We start from the raw sequence: 25,230 nt of genomic DNA, 5'->3' as shown, positions 1-25,230 counted from the left end.
ATGTAGTTATTATATTTATATTCATTGCACTTAATTCCAGTGTACTCATAGTACTTTAAAATTGTACACGAAGTAATTATACTTAATTCTAATTGCACTCTAAGTACTGAATAACAAAATGTGTGAAGTGTTGATAAACATGTAAGATGTAGGTAGCACATACCTTCTATCATTATACTAAAACATGTGAAAGGGACGACTTTTAGAAAATTAACAGTATTTCAAAAGATCATTCAAATTTATATTTAACATCATGTTCAAATTAAAACATTGAATTGAGTTCATGTCTGGAAGTAACAAAGAGAGAACATGACAAATCTAGTAAGAAAAGATCAAACTGAAAGTTAAAACTTTGACAGGCTTTGTGTTGAAGGTCGATGTTTGTTAAGTTAGATTAAGTGGTAAATCAGTACTTAAAATCTACGACGTAACAAGGTCTTCTTAAGTCGCTAATATTGTTAGCGACTGCTTGCACTCGTAATTTCAGTACTTTATATTTGCATATGATGTGCATACATATTACTTCTCCGCGTAAAGCTGCAGATATGTGCCGTTTTTATATAAACCGCCATATGTCTTAGTTCTAGCTTCATACAAGATAAAAATGTATCTCTTAAATACCATACACGTGTGTTCTACAACACATCAAGGGAACCAAGATTCTAGCGGAAGTCACCCGGTTTTAGAGCATATTTCGGATGTTGAAAGCAAGCTAAAATCAGTGGCAGAGAATATTTGACAATTAGCGACTTTGAAGTCTTCAGTCTTTGATTTACCAACCAAGTTATGTTTTCAATTTTAATTAAGACTACTTTAGCCTGAAGCAGGTTAAAGTAGTCTTAATTAAGAGTATATTGTTTCTTCACTTTAAAAGGAATCTAACTACCGCTAGCAGGTATAAAAACCTATATAATCTATAAAAAAAAATGTTTGAATGTCTCGAGAATTTTCCGGCGGACCAATTTTCAAATTTCTTATCATCAACAAACTCCAGGGTGTGGGCCTTTGTATATAACAAACATTAGTTTCCATACATTAAATTACAGTTTTGTCTGAGACCAAAAATGTTTTTAATAATAAGTTAATTAGCTACATTTTTAAGTCAACTGTAAAAAAAACAAGCGGAAAAAAAGAGGTATGAAAAGGTTAATAATTCTTAATAACCTTCCATAACAAGGTCACAAAAACTTTAATTTTGACACTAAAGAGACCACAATAATTTAATATCATTAAAAAGTGTTTTTTACAATTCAATCATTCTTATAATTAAGTACATTTATTTGAAGCCTTACAACTGGTTTGATACTTGTGACAGAAGAAAAAACACAAGTTGTAGTTATAAAGCAGTTTAAACATGGGTGACATTCAATAGATATAACTCAATATATACTGTGAACTTATTCATAATTACAAATTATTTTATTTAAGTAGACAAAAAAGCAGCCACTTGGCAGTAGCCAAATATTGACATACTGGCTTGAACCTGGGTTTTGATTGCTTGATCATAATAAACCTGTTGCTTTCTTTACATAATATACATAGAAATGGGTCTTTTGAATACTTGAACATGGCAGAGTACCAGTATATGGTTAAATTTACTTTCTTCTACGTTTACAGACATGACAACATTGCACTCTGGAAATTGTTCTGATTACTTTGTCATGAATTGTTACTGGGTAAATGAACTTTTTCATCTAATTTTGTTAAATAGCAGTTAATCAGCTATAGCATTTGGGAAACAAACTTTTCTCTCTACCAGTGGTAGATCCAGAAAAACTGAAAAGATGGGCTATGGTTACTTCCAGTTTTTTCTGTAACATCAACCAAAATTTTTCAGCTTAAAAGAGGATGCAGGCCCCCTCTTCTATGTCTATCTTTGTAAAACTTACACTTATCAACTTTAACATCTTTTATCTTTTATACCTGCATCAATTGTCATATGTAAAATATATAAACCCAATAAGGCAGAGGCCACTTTCTTCTGGTGGGGGCATTGGATTTTAATTTGAGTTAAAAAAAATTTTCTCGCAAGTGCAAAAAGAGTTTTTTTTTCAGCAGCAGCTGGAGTTATTTGAAAGTGTAAATTGCTAAATAATGGGGAAATATAGAATCATAATTTTTTTTTAGGCCATGAACAAGAAAAAAAAATTGCTCAAATGAGGAATATTTTTTTCCCAAAAAAATCCCAGCCCCCCCTCTAACAAGTATGAAAATGGTCGGTGCCCAATGAAAGAAAAAAAATTGAAGCTTAGGCAATAATTGCTACTTAAAAACACAAAACATTGAATTGACCTTATGGTCATATTTTAGGGTCAAAGGTCATTGTGCTGAGTTGTTATTCCCACATAGCAAATATCAAAAGACTATCTAGAAAATCAAATCATAATTGTAAATGCTGATCTTCTTCAGGAATGAATGAATGACAAGGCCATTGGTTGTCATTATTGTTTTTATGCAAAGGTGAAATTCTTGGTAATGTGTGCATTTACTTATCATCAGATTTTAGTGAGTAATGCATTAATCAATTCAGTTTACTTTAAATTGTAGGGTAAAAATCAATATTAAAATATGAATTGAATTTTGATTGCATACAAGGACTTTTAGAGTGTACAGTAAATCACAATGGTGAACTTATCCAAAAAAAAAAGAATAATATACCATACATGGAATGTCGAGCAGATTTGAATATGCTGGTAAACACCTTTGACCTGACCTTGATGACATGATCCACATGAGCAGGCCCCTGTTTTTTGTTATAAAAAATATGTAAAAAATTGTGATTGCACAGGTTTGAAGTTACACCAGAACGAGATTAAACCACTACAATTTGACCTTAACACAAACCGTGGGATATGACACATTGAGATCATCTACCCACATGGAAGTAATTAATAACATATCTTAAAAGAGAAAAAAAGATTCTCATACAGCAACTTACCAATAAAATATCAGAATTAAACAGAAGGTATTTTGAATTCCTCTCAATCATCTAGATTGAAACTAGTTTAAAATAAAAATATAGATTCTGTGAAAGTTTCATTAAATTCTATTCAGTTGTGTAGAATGAGTTACAGATAAGAAATGGATACCCCATGTCAAGGAATGAAAAAGTCCATGTTTGCTGATGTAAGATCTCAAGAAACTTCATATATTCAATACTAAATAAAGATTCTGTGAAAGTTTCATTAAATTCCATTAAGTGGTGGAGTAAGGATTAAAGGCCAGTACCCCATATCCCCATATTCATAAATGACAAAGTCCATGTATTGCTATGTTAAACCCCAAAATTGATTTGGATCAAAATCTAAAATAGAAAGTGCACAAGGGGAATATGTAACACAGATCTGGTGATTGTTTCATTCAGTGGTGTAGGAGTAACATATAAGAGACTGGTTTCCCTCTGAATAACAGACAGAAGTATGGATGGACACCCATATCACTATATACACCCACTGTGCAAGTCAGGCGGGGTATAATAATTACAAGAATTTATGACATTTACCTCGCATTTCATTTTTAATGTAATCTTGCCTTCGTTTTTTTTTTATACCTATGCCATGGATGATGAAAATTGCCAAATTGCAAAGATAATTTTACACCAAGGTATAAATGTTCTGGCAAAAATTAAGGTCTCTGGAAAGAAAAGAATAATAACATCAAAATGACTTCTTTATACTTGTATGGTCTTCTTGTAAATTCAGAGCAGGCTGTAAATAATGAACACTGAATTCCTTTGTCATGATATAGCTTTACTGACATTTGCATATCCTACACCAACACAGGTTAATATCAGTTTATCTCCTCCTAATTGTAAACCTTCCTCATCTTCAGACTTAGTCTCAGGTTCTACCTTGAACATCACTTGAAAAAAGTCTCTAATGTGTCGTAAAAACTGTATCCTACAAGATATAAAATATATGAAAGTATTTAATTCCGCAATGTATAACAATACACTCACACTTGAAGAAATTAGTGTGATTGAATAAGTTTAGATGGTGTCAGCTGAATTTCTACTGTAAAGTGTGTATTAATTATTGTGATCATGTTGTTTTAGGGACAGAGCGTCAGTGATGTACTATATAAGTGCCCTCAAAAGAATGACTATAAATTGTTCTGCTGGAAGTGATGTATTTTGGTAATGGATATGCAGTAAGGAAATGAAATAGCTCCATCTCTTATAGACAAAACATAAAATCAATCATACTATATTTGCAATTTTGAGGAAAATTCTGATCAGTAATGTAAAAAGTTCCATATTGCAAATTTTCATTAATGCTCATAATTGTAATTGCCATTTAAGTTTTTATCTTCAGTCAATTCAATTTTTTTAGGTTGTTGATCTCTACATAACACTATATCGGTATGCAAATATTACCCTTCAGTATAAATAAAGAAGCATAAAGTGGAGAAAGATTTATCAGTAATCAAAGTGTTGATAGCACTGGCAGTTTTTGATTCTTGTGAAAATAGTAGCGTGAACAAAATTTCAACGGTTATATGATATTAAATAAAATTGTTATAATAAATTTCAATATGTATAAACTGAAAGTCGATCTATACTACTGATCAAACTTCACACACATTTACATATTTTGTTCCATTTCATCTTTTTCCCCAATTTTAAATCTATCAAAACGCTAATGTGCATTTACATTCAAAAACTATATTAATAAAGTATTTATCCTACATAACAATTATACTTAAATAAAACCAATATCAGCTTAAGAAGACAATTTTCTAAACACAAGATTTTCAAAAACTAGACGTTTTCATCAATTTGAATTTTCCCACCAATTTTACTTGGTTAAAATCACTGCTCTTCACTCCCTATTTATAAATGGTAAAATATTAATGATAGGATGGATAATTTGACTTAAAGTGAGGTAAAATAAAAATATTTAACACATTTCATCTTTCCAGACACATTACTGCAAGAAATAAATTCCCTAAATTCATTACTAAATATCTTTCAAAAAGGAGTCCCTCAAATCTTGAGTTGATATAGAGACTAGATCTTAATTTTATCTGCATAAATAATAGAATATTATTGAGCTCATAAATTGCAAGAATAATATTTACTTGTTATAAAAGAGGTATTGAATGATATAAAAGGAATTACATTTGGACTATATTTTTGTGTAGTGTTCAGAAATAGTAGGGAAGTTCCACCGGTGACATAAGGTATTTTGATCCTGAAGGATCAAAAACAAAAATAAAACAATAAAGAGCATTGCGGAGTGCAGCATGATGCAATTGCATCATGCCAAAAACTATTCACTTTGGGCAAGTGTGACACAATATTAGTTTTTGACACACTTAAACTTGAAGTTCAATTTAAAAATGTTCAAAATCAGACTAAAAACATGAAGACCTTTAAAATCTGATTTTTATGAGGAATCTAATAAACAATATATTTTCAAAACCGGACCAAAAATTAAAAAAAGTTAATTTTTTGGGGTGTGGTCCCTTTAACCTCTTATAACTAGAAAAAAATCTAATTGAAAAATGCTGGCTGGAAATTTTATAAGGAATCCAATAAAAAAAATTCAAAATCATTTTGTATCCTTTTTACTCCAAAATGATTAAGAATAAGTCTACAATGTACAATTTTTCAAACAGAATTAGTAACACATGGATATATGAATGATTTAATTGAATCTACAATAAACTTTTCCTTTCAATTCTAATGAAAACACCCAATTTCCCTCTGTTGACACCATTATTTTTAAAAGGGGTGAGACAAAAGCCCCCAAAATCTATTGGGCCCAGAGCATGTCCCGAGGAACGAAGTTTTAAAATTTCAAAAAGACCAGGCAAATTTTTAATCAAGTTTTTCATAAATAAATGAAAGGTAACAGACAGTGATGAGAGGATGCTATCATCATATGACAGAATTTTTTCTTGTGGTTGTATTAAAAGCCAAAAAAAACAATTCAATGCATAATTGGCCTGTATCCTATTTGCTTGTTTTTGAACATCTTACATCAAAAGAAATAAACAATTCAGAAAAGTTTCTAGCAAACTGCTGGTAGTGTTTTGAATAATTGTCTGAAAATGGGGAATCACCCAATTTTATCACGAATTAAGGAAAAAAATTAAAATCACATTTTTTTAATTGAATGACAAAATTGCAATAATTTCTACATCTACAGTACCATATAAAGCTCTACAGAGAACCACACATTTTTTTTGTGATCTTGATTCAAAATGATTGTAGAAACTTTATTTCAATATAACAGAAGAATTTTGAAATCTATCTTATAGGGCTTTTACGATTTTTTAAACTAAAACTATGTTTGTTCATCTTCAAACTTTGGTAAAAAATAAAATAAAATGATGATGCTTTATGAGGTATACAAACATGTAAGGTGAAAGCTCTCCAGTCTGTACTTTAGAAACATCCTGTTGTCCGAGCACCATAAATAATGCTGTCATTGCCTGGTTACTGGAATCTACACATCCACCCTAAATATAAACCAGAATATCATCAAATATTTCGTATAATCTTTCTGCATTAGATAATAAGTGTTGTAAATTGAATATTTATTCAAAGATATTATGGAGATGAAACACATAGTAATTAAGTGTTTTAGTACAGGTTCACCTGTAAATCCTACAAATAAAGAAATAAGTAACAATAAAAAATCTTTCTGAAAGTCACATTTATGATAAAAATACCAATAAGAGTTGTAACTGAGGTATAAAAAAGAATAAAATTAGTATAAACAGTTTAATTAAATTGTATCTTAAGTACATGTATTTCCCACCAGTGTTTTTTTTTCAGCACAGATTAAATAACTGGTTTATTATTGTTTCACAACTTTTCCTATCTGATTCAATTATATTAATTCTCAAATCCTCTGATGAGATTTATCCAAAGCATTTGCATAATTTTGAGCATTGGCAAAAAGTATGGAGTTATCTCCCTATGTATGATTCTAAAGTAAACCCTTACTTGATCAAAACCTGAATTAGATGATTCATGATGTAAATGGAATGATAAAAAAACCAAAAGACATTGAGAATATTTCTAACAACTACTTTCAAATAAACATTTGCCCTTACATCAGAAAATATCAAGAAAATCAACAATTTTTAGTATTAAAGCAAAGCTCAATCAAATTTTTGCATAGTCAACAAATGTAATTATGAAATGCAGGACTAGAATTTATCAATAATACTGAAGTAAAATCAATAATAAACATCAATACTTTAAATATCTACCCTATAAATTTCTTCTAGTAATAGTTTTGCACCCATTTTCCCTATATCCTCAGGTACAGATGGGGTAGATCCTTTAGGATTAGATGTTGCTTCAGCAGCTAAAAACGTCCCATTGAGTGTCTCAGCTACAAGGATTATACCATAACCAGGTGATCTATAATAACAGAACCATATTGATTGATTGATTGATCATGGTTTTACATCCCATTGCAGATATTATATGAATTTCTGATGGGACAAGAAATTTTAATCAATCCAACAGTCCCAGGTTTGTATTAGTCCAACAGCTGAGCCTGATTTTATTGTGCTAGCTTACATAACCAACAGCCCACAGGTTTGTATTAGTCCAACACCTGAGCCTGATTTTATTGTGCTAGCTTACATAACGAACAGCCCACAGGTTTGTATGTCACCACACTCTAACACATTGTTCTGATTATGAGCCAACCAGTCAACATTCTATCTCCTATATGCTTTGTGCCTGGCAGAGAAGCAGTGCCTACCACTTTTAAAGTCTTTGACATGATTCTGCAGGGGTCAAACCAAAAACCTACTGCACTAAAAGTGAGCATACCACACCAATACTCCTACAACTTAAGAGGTTGGAATTCCGTTCCTCCGATGGTACCAAGTCAGAAAATAGCTTGCCAGACAACGTTTAGCACTGCTGGAGTAACTACACCAAGACCAGCAAAGTAGTTCTATCATGCTTTTAATAGAAGTACTATCAGATGACTCTAGCTTAACAGCAGTTTAAAAGTATTGAAAAATATGTTAAAGACATAGTACCACATTTTCATTCAAATATGCCATGGACAGCTACAGCTTAAAAATTAAGATTGAATGAAAATTGCATTGGTCAATAAGTCACTGCAGGGCATGTCAATTATTAAACATTTTCTTTTATTTTATTGGTCATCTAAATTCTATATATATGTTAAAACACTTGGTTTAATTCATGGTATTAAAAGTGGTCTCTTATTTTTTCTTAATCAGTGCAACATTACTCAATAATATGACAAATATTGAGTCTTTTTCTACAATTTTCTCAAACAAATTAATTTGTGTACATTCAATTTCATTTTCACATTACAAATCTCCTCCCCTCCAAAAAAAAAAAAAAAAACGCAAAAACAATAAGAGAATTTTTTTTGTCCAGATTTTAGATCATTTATTTTTACTTGACTGAAGATATTGCAAGATCATCACAATAGCCAAGTCACAAATGTAAACTCGGTTATATGATCATGTACATGTCTACCAGTGAAGAAGTGAAATCCAAGCCCTGATTTTAATAAACCATAACTCACTTTCCAGAATGACTGCCTTTGTGATGATCTGTGTAGATATAAATATCTGGTATAAATTTATTAAGAATACTTCTGGCTGACTCTACAATTCTGTTACTAGTCACAGGGGATACCCTCACACACCAGCTATAATTAGGTTAAGGAATATATAACATGTCTTACAGGGGAGGATACATTCAACCCAGGACTAAGAGGATATGATGGCAGGTTACAAGGTACAAGGTAAAACATTTGCAGTGAAGCTACAGGATGGCTGGTAAAAAAAGCCATCTATTAGTTTTAATTGAAAAAGAAAAATATAGGACTCTGTGAAAGTGGAAGTACACCTAGAGCAAAATTAATTTTTAGTATTTTGGTGTAAATACTTCATGAACATAATTAAAATTGTAATGGACATAAAAGGCAATGGAAATTATACACATAATTTAGTATCAAGGTTAATCACATGCCTTCCTGTAAACACATCCATATAGGGACATAATATGAAAGATTGTTCATCTCCAAGCAGACATTTTTTTGATACAGAAGGATACGCTACACCTCTAATTCTTTTAATCTTTCCAGGATCTGTGTACTGTAATGGACGTAATTTTTGTCTACAAGGACATGTGAAGTATATCTCCCCTCCACCTTCAGGGGCAGCTCCTCTCTTTACAATCTGTAATCAAAAGGATTAATACCATTATTAATACAATTATGTCCCTTTGATACTCATGTAAAAGTGTTACTGACTTTCGTATTCACAATGTATCAATTGTAATGTAAATCTAGGGAATAAATAAATCAATCTACAAAAAAGCCTTCAGAGTAAATATACCTCGCCTGTCACCAACAGGACCAGATGTCCTTTAAATATACAAAAACATAATTTCAAAATATATAAATGAAAATTAATAGTAATGCACATACCTTCAATTCTAAAAAGTCATCTGTTCCCAAAAATCTTTTAAGCATAGGTAATGTTGACAGTTTTATCAAATCAACCTGAATATACCAGTAAAAACCTGTATTCTTTTTGTTTTTTAAGCTCAAATATCTGATACAGTTACTATGAAATTTTAATTCTAGTGCTTTTTTATCAAATGTATGAGGTGAAGAACTATAAATTGTAAAAGTGTCTAGAGGATGGAACATTTAATTTTTTACATATTTTTCTTGTTTAAACATGCTTAAATACAGACTGAATTGTACAGGACTTCTCTTGTATCTTACTGGAAATTAGAAAAATTTATTAGATGTACATGTGCATAAAACTTTCTCAATATTTGTGACCAACTTAATCCATGTACCCAATATTTTGTGATTACAGACTGCAAAAATAGTTTCAATACTCTCACTCGAAATTCAAAGTTTTCCTATCGATTTCCAGAAATCTCGATGATTTGTTGAATGTAATTTTTCTTGAAGTTTTATTGTTCATTATAGACAATTCACAATGTACATGTACATGTAGTTAATAATATAAAAAATCATATTGTTTATCCACATGAATATTAATTACAGTGCAATTGGACAAAGAATTAATAGTCTTGAAAAAATGAATCTTACCGATGGGTCTGTTTGGTCATTAGTTACACCCTTTAGTGTTGCCCGGAGAGGAGTCTTTGTGAATGGTGCCAGGCATATCAAAGCTTCTAGAAAATAACCTATGCCACGCTGAGGGTTGCAGTCATGATCAATTTTACCTCCAACTAATAACCCAGGTTGGTATAATAAACTAGTACCTGAAATTGATATGATTCATTATCAAAGTGCAAAAACATCTGTAGTTAACTAAATAAAATTAAGTACAAGAAAATAAATCAACAATTGATTTTTTTTCAAACAACATGATCATATTCTTTGATATTATATAAAAGGAAATCAACACCTTCATATTTATCTTCCTGGCTTAATTACTAGCCTTTCACACATTAGCAAATATTGTTCATGCACAGTGCACTCACATTCTCAAGTTCTTCTGTATTGGGTAAATGTTTTTTTTTCTGATTTACCAACTATGATAAATAACTCATTTCAGATAATGGGATATCCAAAACTATCATATTTAAATGATACATGTACTTAACTTATCCAGTTCACCTAATGAAATCACATGTTAATGCATGTTACAAGCAGTGTTATCCCCTTTAACTTCATGATCATGTGATGCTATCTGAACTGATTTTCCTGTAGTTAATTTTACAAAGTTGATGTTAAAACTTCAAAGGAAAAGATGCTGTATCCACATTTTCTAGTTTACCAGGGTGCTTTTTTAATTTTCTAGGGAGAACACTGCTTTAAGTCAACTTTCACAGCATCAACAGCTATTTATTTTCAGAGGCTGGGATTTCTTAGGGAATAAAATGTTCTGACCCAAATTTTTATCAAAAACAATTTTAGCCAGCGTCCGGAAGGGGACATATGATCCATATTTTTTCAAGAATATAACTTTTTAAATATCATTTATGAACCCATATTTCTTAATAGACAAAAAATATAAATGAATTTATGTGCAGTATGCAGAATGAATTTGAAAGACTGCGCATTAATCTTTTAATGGGGATTTTGTATTAGTTGGATAACTATTGCCGTTAACTGGTTTGGCAGTTAGTATATAAGTTAATTGCACGGGCATTCAGTTATCGAGGACTGGGTAGTGACCACACAGTCAAACATAATATACATAGGTAGAAGTTTTTCATATTCAAGTTTTTATATACATGTAGTACGGTATTTAAATCTGTTGTATTTATTTTGCAGATTCTTTTGTTACAGAATGTGATATTGTTAAAAATTCTGCCAGGCAGCATATCTTGTGTATTGATGGACTTTATTTTTGTAGTTTGATGGATTTTTAACCACATCAGATGCATATTGTATTAAGAAAATAAAATTTGAGGTGGTCACTGCGCCATTCAGTATCCAAACTTGTGTTTGTTTTATTGTATTTAGAAAGTAAAGGCTAATGTTGAGGTGTACATAATTGCATGTGCTCAATTATGTACATGTATGTTCAATATAGATGGAGCTTTTTAGCACATAAATACTTTATGTTTGTTTAAACAAAGTGCATTAAAACATAATTAACATTCTTCAACAAATGTGTACTAACCTGTTTCACTGATAACAATTTTTGACCCATTAGTGACTTTGTCAACCAATCTAATGAAATTTGCTTCAAACTCTGAAAAAAAAATCATGTTAAAATCATTTGCTTTGAATAGCTATTTGAAATTAATTTTTGATATAACACACTATGAGCACTGTGCAATATTTGTTTTGGAAAGTATTGATGAGATCTTTCATGCAAGGAAGAACGGTCCTGCTCCTTATTCACAAGAAAAACTCTACTAAAATCACAGGAGTTATCAATTTTTTTTTCCATTTAGTACTACAAAATACATACAGCATCAAGTTGGATTGTCAACACAATCCAATTAATACATTCTTTTATCTACTTTCATGTAATCATTGTTGAATCAAAAAAGGGATGAATGACAAATGTTCAAAACAGCATAATCAGCACAATCAAGTTCAGCATATTTAAACTTGAAACTATGAATTGGATAGTGGAGATTTCTGCAATATTTTAGTAAAGCTGTATTGAAAATCTTTTTGTGATTTCAAGATGGTTACATGAGAAAAAAAAATTAAACGACTTAATTTAAACTTTGTTCAATGGATTTGTACTATAAAATACAGGTCCAGTTTAAATTCAGCACAATATCTTTTATAGTTTTAGTTACATGAACACATGTACAATGTTAAAGTATTTTGTTTTAAACTTCAGTTATCACCCCTTTTCATGGTGTATGTGGTAGTGGCCATTGATCAATATCCAATATACCATATTAGAGATCTGAAGAAGACAAACGTAAGCATCAAAAGAGAGGTCATAGTCTAATCAGCATGCTATTTCAAAATTCTGGCTATTACAATAAAAGAACAGCATTTCAATGTCCCCGCAAACAAAAAGAAACATTTCAATCAACAAATTGCCTTCTTTATAAATTCAATGAAATTTTTCTAAGTCCAAAGGCTGTAACTTCTGTAAAAATCATTCAACTATAACCTAAGTCAAACTTTATCTGTAACTTCTCATAGCAAAACTACATACAAAAGATAAAATCAATTGGTAAAGGCATTACAAATTGAAGTGCAGAAAACTTTAAATTCTCTAAAATTACAAAAAACGTAAATTCTGTAAAAATCATTCAACAATAACCAAAGCCGAACTTAATCTGTAACTCTTCATACCAAAAACAAACTTATTTAGTAGGAGCATTACCAAAAAAAAGTGCTGAAAACTCGGATAGACCGACACATGGATAGACGGCCGTTGGCATTTCCATGTCCCACCAATGAGTTGTGGAGCACAATAAGCAGAGGTAAGACAGTAATAGTCACTATTTTGAACTGCCTACATGTGAAATTGAGCATGATGAGCTTTTCATGGAAAGAGCTACATGTAAATGTGGTCACTGTTGAAACAAAACACATACATTTGTATTTCTCTCACCAGAATTACAAAAAAATTCTTATCAGATTCTATTCTTCAATAGCATGTCTGATTTAACAGCTACTACATGTGTGCCATTTCAAAAGTAACTTGCTCAACCCTAACTCATGTCATGCAAGTCACCCATGAGTTAACTGGAAAACAGTACAAAATGTCAAACAAAACAAGTTTCTCTTGCAAAGTGGTAAAAACTTCAATAGCAAATGAAGTATTAGCATAGACCTGATATTAATTACAGGTCTATATTTTTGTAATAAATATGATATCAGCATACAGGAAAATAATCTGAAATTGAATGAGGTAGACATGCACAATTTCAACCTGAAAGTCGGCAGGGGATACAATAAGTTTTAAGTGAGCAAGTGAAAAGAAAAGTTGAGGCGGCTACAGGTGAGCGCTAAAGGCATGAATTTTAGGGTGCTTCTAGTGAGTTGAATTGAAGGGTATTTTTTTTCATTCCATAACTGCATTTTAACAAATTATTTCAGTGTTGTAAAAGATGGTAATTTTTTCTCAGATGTACTCCTTTTTTTGTGACTTGTCCTTCAATCCTGATCACCCGAGCGCTTGACTGAGTATTGATTTATCGCTCAACTACGGGAAAATAGTAATGCTGACTGATGTCAAAAACAAAATATTATTGTGTAATAGAAAGCTTTGTTTCTGATAACTTTGAAACAATAATGACCATTTGGGGTACAATTTGTCAATAAAAACGATGTGGCAATATTTTTTTCATGTTTGCTTTTCTGCCTACCAGAGTTTGAACTGCTGATTTCCAATTTTCCAACTGTCCAAATTTTGACTGCTGCCAGCTCTTAATGAAATCAGCAAAATAGAAGCATTTGAAATGCCATACTACCTGGTACTGCTTACATGAAAATCTATTTTTTTTATGGGCATTGTTCAGACCCCAACCTAATATATTAGTTTCCAGATAAATAACAGGAGAGCCTTGTGGTAGGGCAGCCTCTCTGCATTGTAGTTCACTGTGAATAGCCAGACAATTGACTTGGCTAATGGATTAATTAAAGGATTAAGGTCTGTTGGTGGCTTGTCACCAAATGGTCTAGGGCTCAATCCATATACAGGGTTTGACACTACCTTTCATTTGTTTGGTGGTCAACAGGACTATTTCAGATGTAAAACAGGTAGTCCTCAAGTGGTCATGACGATTCTGTTTTTAGATCTTATGAAAAATAAGGCAAAATTTAGATACCCCATAAGACTACATAGAAAAATTTTCAAGAAGTCCTCTCAAAAATTAGGGTGGTGCAGGACTACCAGATTACTATTAGTGTTGATCCCTGGCACAGTATATAATCATGCTGTCCTGTAACATTTGCAGGGTACTCCAAATAATTAAGCACTCTTGGGAGGACAATTTTTATTTTCATTGGTTGCTTCCCTCCGACTGGTTAGGCATAACTTTCAGATAAAAAAATGCCTCCGAGAACGTCATGATTATCTAGACAAGGTGAGAGGAAAATCGGACTGGAGTCTGGAGCTAGTACTCATTGACTTGTACAAGCAATTATACTTACCCTTCAATCCAGGATCATCATCCCTAGATCTTATTTTCTTTATTTTTACCGACTTCCCACTCAATGTAGCCAGAATTATTCTCTGTCGAAAGAAATTGCATCCCTCAAATGATAATGAATTGTTGGCCATGTGGTCCTTGTTTTGACTTTTTACTTCATCGGTGTTAAAGTACAACATTTATGAACTCTTTATAACATTTGATTTCCAAGCGCATGAGTGACTGTTAAGGAGAACAAATTTCCGTATCACATTTCGGTCATTTTATGAATACATTTTCTTTAATTTTTAATTAAATTCTACGATATATACACTTACATGAACAACCTGATACTTCATATTTTAGATACTCTAATACAAATTTTCCTTGATAACGATTAAATCATTTTACAAAGGAACGCTGATTTTTTTTCTCATAGGGATCGCTTCATTAATTTAAGATTACCGTAAAATGTAAACAATGCCAGAATAGAAAATGATGACCTGAAGAAAACATATTGTGCAACAATTTATGAGAACAGGACTAGAAGAAAACGATGCTGAAATTTATATTTGAACGAGAACAGGGTATACTAGATCCTTTAAACTTGAGAAGAGCAGAATCGACTAGAAGGACGTTCGCACTAGAACTCAGCAGACACAGAAATGTTGAAAACGTCAGCCAAGGAGCAGTTAATTCGATAGACATTGACCTTATAGAATCGAGATAGTTAGTTTAAACATCATCTTTGAAAATTTTATAGAATCAAAATAGACATTTAACGCATAAACTAAACTAAGAAACTTTTTCTAAGAATGTCTAAGACCAGGGGAGGGATTAATAATGTATGGGATTGATGAGGGACTATATAGACACGTTCATGTATATTGTATATATCAAGGAGTTAAATATTGAAGGATTAGCATCTCCTAATTTATCATAATATCTCGTATGGCGAGATGATTTCAGTATACTTGCCACAGCTATTTGCTGCCTATACTGCTATTGAAAAAATTAGGTCATATAAAACATTGATATTACTGACGGAAGGGAAGCTACAGCTATAAACACCCTTAAATACAATCAGACCTTTTTTTATCAATATAAAACTAATTTTATGATGATCGTTCGGGTTTTGAAGAAGGAGTTAGAATTTTAATTGAGGAGGGAATATCTTTCTTGAAGGCGTGACTCCGGTCGCCATTTTTTATATCAACAGTTGGTCAAGTAAAAACAAAACAGGAGGGCTACAGCTATGAAATTTCTTATACACATCCTCAGATTATTTTTGTTCAATTCAGAACAATTTTTTGACGATCTTTCGGGTTTAGAAGAAGGGGTTTGAATTTAAAGGAGGGGGAACTGTCCTCAAGGAGTGACTCTAGCCACCAGTTTTTAAAAAGCCAAAGTACATGTAGGTCAAATAAAAACATTGATATCAGAAAGGAGGGGGAAGCTACGGCTATAAAACTCCTAATATACCCCTTCAGACAATTTGTGATCAATTTGAAACAAATTTTATGATGATACTTAGGATTTTGGAGAAGGAATTTGAATTTTAAATGAGGAGAGAAACTGCCCTTGATGGTGGGGCTACACAGTCAAGAGTCAAAACCAAGGTATATAAAAAACATTGATATTACAAATGCAGGGAAAGCTACAGCTATAAAACTCTAATAAATTTTAAACAAATTTTATGACGATTGATCAGGTTTGAAAAAAGGAGTTTGAATTTTAAATGAAGAGGGAAGCCTACTGTCGAAGGTGGAAACAGGTTAAAAATTTGATATGAGATTTAGGTCTTGAATCGAGGTATTGATCAATACAAAACATTGGAAAAGCCTGGTTGCAACTTAAGTTGGGATATTCTAATTTTTTTTCCAAACTAATGAGTCAGAATACCTACATTTATAATGATAAAATGTTGAAGCGATGGAAATTAACATTAGTCTGCCATTAACAGGGCAAGCTCAACATCAACGAAATGCATCATGGGTAATCTCACTGTATATTACCCCATGCAACATTTTTATAATTGTACGATGTAAAATTACGCAAGATTCCAATCCTTGTTGTATATAAATCCTTGTATACATGTATTGACTTCATCCTCAAGTATTCATTTTTGTTGTAATTTGAATTACTAAAAAAAAGACCTAAAATATTCAAATAAAAAAGTCAGAATACTACCTGATAATTGATCGAAAAGTTTTTTTTAAAGATGTGATTTTACTTTATAATATAAAAACAAAAAAAAATACAATGGATATTGATTAAGCATTCAGACCTCTTACTTGATAACTAGTGCAATGAACAAACCTACTTGGTTTTATAACACACTTTGAAATTTTTTTATTGGGTTTCCCCTCTTTATTGACTTCTTAATTTAACCATTTAAATGGGTTTAATTGTGTAATGTAGCTATATGTTCATTATACACTTTGCATGCTTTCTATGAACTCTATTTAAATGCATTGATGCATTGTATCTCTTTAAATACCATAATTTTATTTTTAGTTTGTTATCAGGTTTTTCTGATGGTACAGTTTCCATTCATGACTTGACCAACCAAACTGGCAGCGTGAAATACACCTGTCAAGTAGTTTGTGAAGTTGACAGGAACAATCGATATCGACACAACACCAGTGTGCAGTCTGTTTGTTGGTACCCATTAGATACTGGAATTTTCACAACCAGTGGTACAGACAAATTACTGAAAGTCTGGGATACAAACAATTTAGTGGTGAATTACTTTAGTTGATGTCACAATGACATTTCCCCTGCATCTCAAATTCACTTTTCAAAGTATACCAAATGTATGTTTTCTCATGAAATTGATTTATGTGTAGTCAAGAAATTTTAACACTAGTCAAATTATATTGTATAATTAGTAAAGAGTAATCAAAGTAACCAAGGTTACAGCACTAATCAAAAGAATGTAAGCCAATGACAAAGACCAGACATGGAAAACAGACATATACAACAAAGAACAGAAAGTAACAAAAATCATATATACAAAGTAACAGAAGCATATGAGCAACTCAAGACTTCACTAAAAACTGGGAGCATGGACCAGATGCACCGGTAGGGTAAGTGTCCTCTTCTTTTCTAGAAACAACCACCGAGTTGCTCATAAAAAAGTCTAGTCCGTGGTAGACAAAAGAGGAAAGGAAAACTATGACACGTTGAACAAATCAGTTTTCATGGTGCAGATGGATACACCGTAACGATCCACGAGTTCATGATGACAATCATTAAAACTTCTGTAGGGATGACTTCAATCTTGTAGCATCATAACCCTGTTCCAAAAGCCTCTTTGTTAGAATTCTAACGCGATACAAAAAGTTTCAGCAAGCTCTGGCATAACGTATGAGTTGTGATATGAACACTCCATACGCAGGTGCTGAAGGGATGTTGCCACAGATGAAAGGAAAGTTGACAATATGGAAAGAAAAGTCAATGCATTTGTCGTTTAGTTTGGTCAATAGTTTTCCTTTACCATCGATTTCTAAGTATAGGTCAAGATATGAGGCTGACTTCACAGTGTCTGTTGTATCCGTTATCTCAAGTAGATGCGATGTATCAAATCCCCAAAATTAGGATTGTTTAAAGATAATACATCATCTATATAGCGGAAGCTATATATCCATTTCACCTTATGTGTTTGATGGTGAAATACATGTTAAGGAGGTAGACTTAGGGTAAGGAACACAATTCCTACAAATCATTGGAACGTTTGTACTCACCTTTTTACATCAATCTCATGTAAGCATCAAAGTAACATGGACTGATTTCATGCTGATTCAAAGGAAAGCTTGAAAGGCTTAGGTGAAATTGAATATGATACAAACATATCACTGATTTCAAGAGTGATGTCCCTTACCCTAGGTCTACCTCCTTAAAGTTGGAATTGACCTACATGTACATAAAAGAATCATGTTAATAAAAAGAAGGGGATAAATTAAAAAGTGTTTGCTTTCTAAACAACATAAAATATTTTAGACAGTCATATTTATAATGTACATATACCAGTTGGATTTGTATGTTTTTGTATGTACCGTTACGGTACTACCGTAATTAGATTTAGTCGTAATAGTTCATTTGAATTGTATTGTTAAATATGGCAAGCCAAAGTGGACAAAAATGAGTGTTTTTTAGTATTAAAATTGAATTTTTAATATTTACAAATTTGATTTCTAATATTACAAAACCCCATTTTTAATTTAAAAAAAAAATCTTTTTTTGATTTTAAAAATTCAATTGATTTTCTAATATTAAAAAATAATTTTTTTATATTAATAATTGATTTTCTAATATTAGGAATGGATTTGTCATAATCAATTACGATTTTTTAATAGTAGAAAATCATTTTGTAATATTAAAAAATGTAACTGATTTTGCAATATTGCAAAGTGCGGTGGTAGGGCAAAACATTTTATTGAAGTTTGGTGATGATGACTTATGTTAAAACATGGTTGTGATTTATGTTAAAACATGGTTGTGATTTATATTAAAACATAGTTGTGATTTATGTGAAAACATGGTTGTGATTTATATTAAAACATAGTTGTGATTTATGTGAAAACATGGTTGTGAATTATCATTATTGTTACCAGTGTTTAAGTCAACAGAATCTTCATGATCAGGGGCGTAGCTAGGCCTGTTTTATTTGTACGCAAAATTACGGTGAGGGGTCTTGGGAGGGGGGGTTGCTCAAGGCTCACAGTAAGTCATTGCATAAAACCTTTATTTCATCTTTAAAATGTGTATTTTTATTTTTGTTACTTTTTCCGAAAGTATGCAACTGCATATTTGCGTATAGGCAGCTACGCCCCTGATGATTTATGATGATGTACCATTAATTCCTTACAGCCAGTTGATGAATATGAGTTTAGTGGCATTGTTTATCAGCACAGCCTATCTCCCGTAGCAACCAAACATTGTTTAATAGCAGTTGGTTGTCAAAGTTCAAGACTGAAACTTGTTGATCTGAAATCTGGTGCCAGCTCCCATATGCTGAAAGGTCATCATAATTCTATATACTGTGTAAAATGGTCTCCCAGAGAAGAGTTTATTCTGGCTTCAGGAGGGTAGGTTAAAAATTAGAATAACATTAAATTATAAACAAAGATTTGTTTAGGTTATTTTTTTATGTCATGTACATGCATTTGATATTGGGAAATAATATATTGATATTTGTGTTCCTTTCACAATGTGTTCTAGTGACTTATATGTAGTAGTAGTCTGTATCAGTCCATCCTCCTCAGGTACATTGTGGACTCAACTTTCAATTTCTGAAATTGAATGGTATTTTCTAGGATGGTTTACACCATTTACATGTACATATATAATTGATCATCTTGTGCTGCAAATTGTATAAAAAAAATACAGGTGTTTTAAGACTAATTAGGTATTTGGACATGTAGTTATCTTCTAACGCTTTCTTTATTGTATGCAAGTAAATATCAAGAGAAAAACAGATATATACCGGTACATTACAAAATGTGTGTAAAGGATTCAAACAGGAAATTACATAGTTTTATGTCTGTATTTGGTAATTTGAAGGGCTGATAACAGAATATTGATATGGGATATAAGAAGTGCTAAAGGAGCCATGATGGTGTTAGATCAGTACAATGGGAAAGCCCCTTCAAACAACATGTTAGGTAAATAATTATGTAATTATTATGTATTTGTGATGGTAAAGAAAATTCATTAAAAATATAATTCCCATTATTTTAATTGAGATGTCATTTTGTGCTTGTGCAATGAAAGCATTTCTGTTTTAAGGTAGACCATACCTATTACATGGAGCATTCTTTTCTGTTATCTTGCAAAAGCAAACAAAATAAATGGTTTCAATGAGTAAATAGTATACATGTAATGAGAATGGCTATAGTGAATATATCAAAGAGACAACAACCCCACCAGTATGAAAAATGTCATTGCTTGGAATGATGTAAAAAAGTGTCTATACTATTTAAAATGAAATTATGGCATAAAACTTTATGTGGTAAAATTACAAATATTACTTTCAAGGGGGAGGTAATTGGTGGGAAATGTTATAGGAATGTAATGGGAATTTTAGTTTCTGTAATACATGTATAACAAGAAAGAAAGTTTGATGACACCCAGTTTTCTTTTTGAAATATGAAGGAATTCAGATAAGTTGTCTTTATACAAATTTTTAGGAAATTTTATCACCAGTTTTTAATACAAGTAGTTAGCAAATTAGTGAAAATTTCCCTTAGAATCTATACAAAATGCTGTAAATAATCTATTATATTTAGGCTCATATATTTTGAAATTAAATTTGGTGACCTATGATTTTATATTGAAATTTTATAGTATGTTTGTTAAAGGTCATCTTTAGAAATTGAGGGAAAAGAATATACATGGTACTAAAAATATGAGGTATGATCTACCTTTAAGTATTAGTATTATAATGGGTTTCTTTTTTAAATGTCATTTTCTGGCCCGAAATATTATCTGTTTCTGTATACTTATTTGGTATAAAATACCAATTCTATATTTTTCCAATTTACTTCACTTGATGCAAGTGGTTTTGCATGTAAAATTTTAATAGGTTCATATACTATATGTTAATATAGGAAACACAGCCCATCATGGTGCCATTAATGGAATGACCTTCACCTCAGATGGCCTCCATCTTATATCATGTGGAAGGGACAATTGTATCAGACTATGGGATGCCACTTCAGGGAAAAAATGCCTCATTAATTATGGCAAAATTCCTAATGATAGTAAAAAACTTGTTCAATTAAGTGTAAGTAGTGGATGTTCTCATGACGTTTTATTAATCCCAAACCAGTCTAGTATTGATATGTTTGATATTTATACGGGTGAGAAAATTGACCGATTAAAAGGTCATTACAACTCTGTAAACTGTGTTAAGTTTCATTCTCCTACTCAAGATGTATACAGTGGTGGTAATGATAGGAACATTCTAATATGGACTCCTGATACTGACTCTGCTTATGATGATTATTTGAAATCTCAGAGTGAGTTGAAAGAAGATTTGTCAGAAAGTGTGCATGGAAATAGAACAACTGTTATGGTAGACACATGGAGTGATGAAGACGACTGAAGTCTGCTGAATGACAGAAATCTTTTATATATGTTTATTGAACATAAAAAAAAAAACAACAATGCATTAAATACTGACAAAGTTCATGAATAAGTTATCAATCGTTTGGACTGACAGACTTGATTTAATTCTTGACGGAAAGATATTCTTCCATTCTCTTCAGGCATATTATTTCTTAAGGACATCATTAAAAGAAAATCTGTACAAGACATTTGGTCCTATCTTTTTTCTCTTTGTATCTGTTTAGTCAGAATTTTTATTTTATCAGTCAGGTCCGATAGATTGACAGTTTTCTGCAAGTCAGCATAGGAATATTTAAAAAATGGAAATTCTAGCCATGGAATTATTGGAATAAGCTTATTTTTTTATGTGCTAACTATTTGTTTCCAAATGTGGCAACTTTTACAGTAAATGTGCACACCACAACTTAGCAAAACTTACTCTATATACTTACTGTCCACGGATGCAAAGATCACATGATAAGTTTATATCAATATTGTTCGTGATTAAATCCATATTATAGGAAATTTTTAGGGTTCTATCAAATGTTCAACAGTGTATTTTGATTTTTGCCCCTTTTTTCAACTTAGTCAAAATCAGGGTTCAGAAATAAAATTTGTTTGGTTTCATAAAAAAAAAATTGAATCCCTGAGGTTCAGCAGTATGCTGAATTAAACCATGTATTCAGATTTATGATTTGGAACAATGATACGTTCATGTAAATATCAATTTTCAAGATTTTAAGTGCTGCATGTATGTCCATATTTATTCTGCATCTTATGCTACATATTTGTCATTAATCACGGTTGTTTCAAGCTTTCCATGTATGACACTTCCCCCAACTGTCCATGTTTCAACCTCTCAGATGGTATTAAGCACTGTTTACATGTATGTTACCCAAGCTCTGTCCACATGTATGTTACCCAAGGTTTGACTACATGTATGTTACCCAAGATCTGTCTACATGTATGTTACCCAAGCTCTGACTACATGTATGTTACCCCACTTTAGAATGTAAGAAACTCCACTATAAAAACCTAATGTGATATTGTAGTCTGAACAATGAACAATCTTTCACCATTACTACTGAATCTTTAGATATTGATATTTTTGTTGTATTGTTCTTTGTTTATAATGTTATCTTAATGTCATTGAGTTTTGTATAAATACAAGGCAGCATAGTTGAGACAATTTGAGTACTTTTAACATGTACTTAAAATCCTAATATTTAATAAGATATGTTGTATGTGCAAATGCCTTTTAAGGCAACAAATAAATTGTTTTTATCTTAAATATTTATGTCTTACTGGGAGTAGTATGCTGTCTGTAATAGAAATGTTGCTTTTTTTCTGAAGCTGTATTAATTGTATGGTGCTGTTTATGTCATCTTCAATTTTCACAAGGTTCCATACGGTGATTAACACAAATGAAAGGGCGGTATTGGTTTATGAGTTAGAGGGAATCAGATGCCAAAAACAAGCATTTTATAAAGTTAAACTATAAAAAATATAAATATAAATAATATATAAATCCATAGGTATGGATCCTTATGACAATGTACCACAATGTTTCTTTCCACCGTGGTCAGATTTGAATTAAATTGTAGGGGTCATGACCTGAACCATTTAAGAATAATGACCTGAAAGGGGCCACCAACAAGCATTTTTTGGGGTTCCAGACAAGTCTTGAGTAAAAGTGTATGGCAGGATTGTGGCGGGTGTGCCCCCCCCCTCCCCCAAATTTGCAAAACATGGGTTGTCAGGGGTAGAATTAGGCGGTTTATGTGCACCCTCTAATCTAAAATCCTGGATCCGCCCCTGTATGGATTGTTATGAAATTATACTACATGGTTCCTTACCACAAAGTTTAGACTAAAATTGATTTCTAGGTGTTGTGCCATAAATGTGAAAGAAGCATGGGCCAAACAAGAATCTTTTTTTGTTTCTGGCCAGTACCTTGAGTAAAAGTGACATGATCTCCGTAAATTGTTCTATAAGGTGCCATACCACAAAAAGAAAGGTTTTGATAAATTGAAAGGATTTGGATCCTAAACATTTAGGAGGTAAGGGCCAAAACAGGGTCAGAGAAATGGATTTTCTCTCAACTATGAATAAATTGTAACTTTCTGATGTTTAATCACAATTTTTCCAGTAATATTACACCTTTCATTCCGGTAACAGACTGCCATTTAATTGTGTGTCCATTGTTTCTCCAGCTGTTCAGGGTTCCACCTCTACCGTGTATTAAGCTGTGCCCCAAAGAACATTTACTCATTTTTGAACAATAAATGGTATCATCTATCTAATTTCAAATTTTAAAGTTCTGTAACCATATTTTCTGTGTCAAGAACCTATATTTTGTCACAAAATCATTTTTTATCAAGCTTTAATTTAGTGTCTATACTTGCCCTTACTATTCAGGGGTCCAAACTGGATCTTGCAGAGCATTTTCTTATTTGTAGTAGCAGTGTTCTGTTTTTATACAACTGCAAAAAAATTTAGTTGAGTAATGGTATGGCATGATCATCGTTCTCCATGCTGTGGGTTGTAGACACTTAGTTATAAAATGAACACAAAAATTGCAGTTGTATTATAGTATCATGCTGTTGTCGTTGCTGCAGCATCGTTCATAGGCACTTCCACATTCCACTCAATAATTTGAGTATAACTGTATAGATCTTAATGATATTATTCGACAAGGTGCCATACGACAACAGGAAGTCAAATTAAATTTTGAGGTTGTGACTTGATCCATTTAGTATATAGGGTATAAAAACAGGCATTTTCATGATGTGCAGTCAATTACATGAGTATTAGTGCGTAGATCTGTATGATATTGTACTACAAGGTGCCATACCACAAAAGGAAACCTTGGATTGATTTTTGTAGGTTGTGACTTGAACAGTTAAGAAATTATGGGCCCACAAAGGACCTGATATTATCTGCAGAATAAATTGACCTCAAGGGAATTTGGAGAACAAGGTGCCATACTACCAATGGAAGGGTTAGATAAATTTTTGGGGTCATGAACTTTTTTGGAATAAGCAGCCAAAAAAGGGCCAGACAAATTCAATTTTTATGTTCGGAAATGTGAATGGATCTGTTATAGATTTTTTTTTACAATGTGTCATTCCACAAATAGAGAGTTGGATTTTGGGTTTGTGACTTGAACTGTTAAAGTATGAGGGCCTGAAAGGGGGTAGAAACCCAAATTTTTTTAAGTTTAGACAATGACTTTAGTAAAATTGATTGGATCTCTTTGCAATTGTAACAGAAGTTGCTACACCACCAAAAGAAGGCCATGATTTTTTTTCGAGGGAGGAGGGTTGTGACTCCAACCATTTCAGAATGAGGGGCTGGAAAAGGGGCCAGAAACAAGCATTATTCTAAAGTGACCTGACAATAATTTACGATCTCATTGAAATTATATCACAAGGGGCCATACAGTAAGAGGAAGACAAGGTTAAATTTTGGTCTGTGTTACTTGCATTTATTAGGAATAAGGGGCCAAAAAGAGGCCACATCATTTCTGACAAATACATATCCTGTGTTAATCTCGTGTCTAA

General features: G+C 31.9%; 2 protein-coding genes across 3 annotated transcripts; one reads left to right on the top strand and one right to left on the bottom strand.

Moving 5' to 3' along the window:
* Window positions 1–3,728: 3,728 nt before the first annotated feature.
* LOC148629142 (RNA 3'-terminal phosphate cyclase-like protein) lies at window positions 3,729–14,769 on the bottom strand. The gene is made up of 9 exons (XM_088544888.1): window positions 14,580–14,769; window positions 11,629–11,700; window positions 10,083–10,258; window positions 9,444–9,518; window positions 9,068–9,192; window positions 8,535–8,660; window positions 7,225–7,378; window positions 6,362–6,465; window positions 3,729–3,899 (listed from the first exon to the last, which is right to left on the bottom strand). The coding sequence occupies exons 1-9, from the start codon at window positions 14,755–14,757 to the stop codon at window positions 3,737–3,739; spliced, it is 1,173 nt and encodes a 390-aa protein (XP_088401014.1). The 5' UTR covers window positions 14,758–14,769; the 3' UTR covers window positions 3,729–3,736.
* Window positions 14,770–15,014: 245 nt separating this feature from the next.
* LOC148629141 (DNA excision repair protein ERCC-8-like) lies at window positions 15,015–22,958 on the top strand. 2 transcript variants are annotated; one of them, XM_088544857.1, is made up of 5 exons: window positions 15,015–15,286; window positions 17,075–17,300; window positions 19,430–19,647; window positions 20,123–20,223; window positions 21,169–22,958. In XM_088544857.1, the coding sequence occupies exons 1-5, from the start codon at window positions 15,114–15,116 to the stop codon at window positions 21,663–21,665; spliced, it is 1,215 nt and encodes a 404-aa protein (XP_088400983.1). In that variant the 5' UTR covers window positions 15,015–15,113; the 3' UTR covers window positions 21,666–22,958. The 2 variants fall into 2 exon arrangements, with proteins under 2 accessions (XP_088400983.1, XP_088400990.1); XM_088544864.1 differs by having other exon boundaries at window positions 15,144–16,176.
* Window positions 22,959–25,230: the final 2,272 nt, after the last annotated feature.

Source organism: Perna viridis, chromosome 1 (genome assembly GCF_037379345.1).
Source record: "Perna viridis isolate PV_CMFRI_1.1 ecotype Kerala chromosome 1, ASM3737934v1, whole genome shotgun sequence".
In the NCBI taxonomy this organism is placed as follows: Eukaryota; Metazoa; Mollusca; class Bivalvia; order Mytilida; family Mytilidae; genus Perna; species Perna viridis.
Note: the sequence above shows the minus strand (reverse complement) of the source record. Positions and strands in the feature narration are given on the sequence as shown.

Coding starts and splice junctions, on each gene's coding strand:
- LOC148629142 (XM_088544888.1), bottom strand. CDS start 14,757: ATGTTGTACTTTAACACCGATGAAGTAAAAAGTCAAAACAAGGACCAC. Junction 9,519..10,082: donor ATGACCAAACAGACCCATCG/GTAAGATTCATT, acceptor TGGTATATTCAG/GTTGATTTGATAAAACTGTC. Junction 9,193..9,443: donor ATGACTTTTTAGAATTGAAG/GTATGTGCATTA, acceptor TTTTGATTACAG/ATTGTAAAGAGAGGAGCTGC.
- LOC148629141 (XM_088544857.1), top strand. CDS start 15,114: ATGCTGAAATTTATATTTGAACGAGAACAGGGTATACTAGATCCTTTA. Junction 19,648..20,122: donor TTTATTCTGGCTTCAGGAGG/GTAGGTTAAAAA, acceptor GGTAATTTGAAG/GGCTGATAACAGAATATTGA. Junction 20,224..21,168: donor CCCTTCAAACAACATGTTAG/GTAAATAATTAT, acceptor ATGTTAATATAG/GAAACACAGCCCATCATGGT.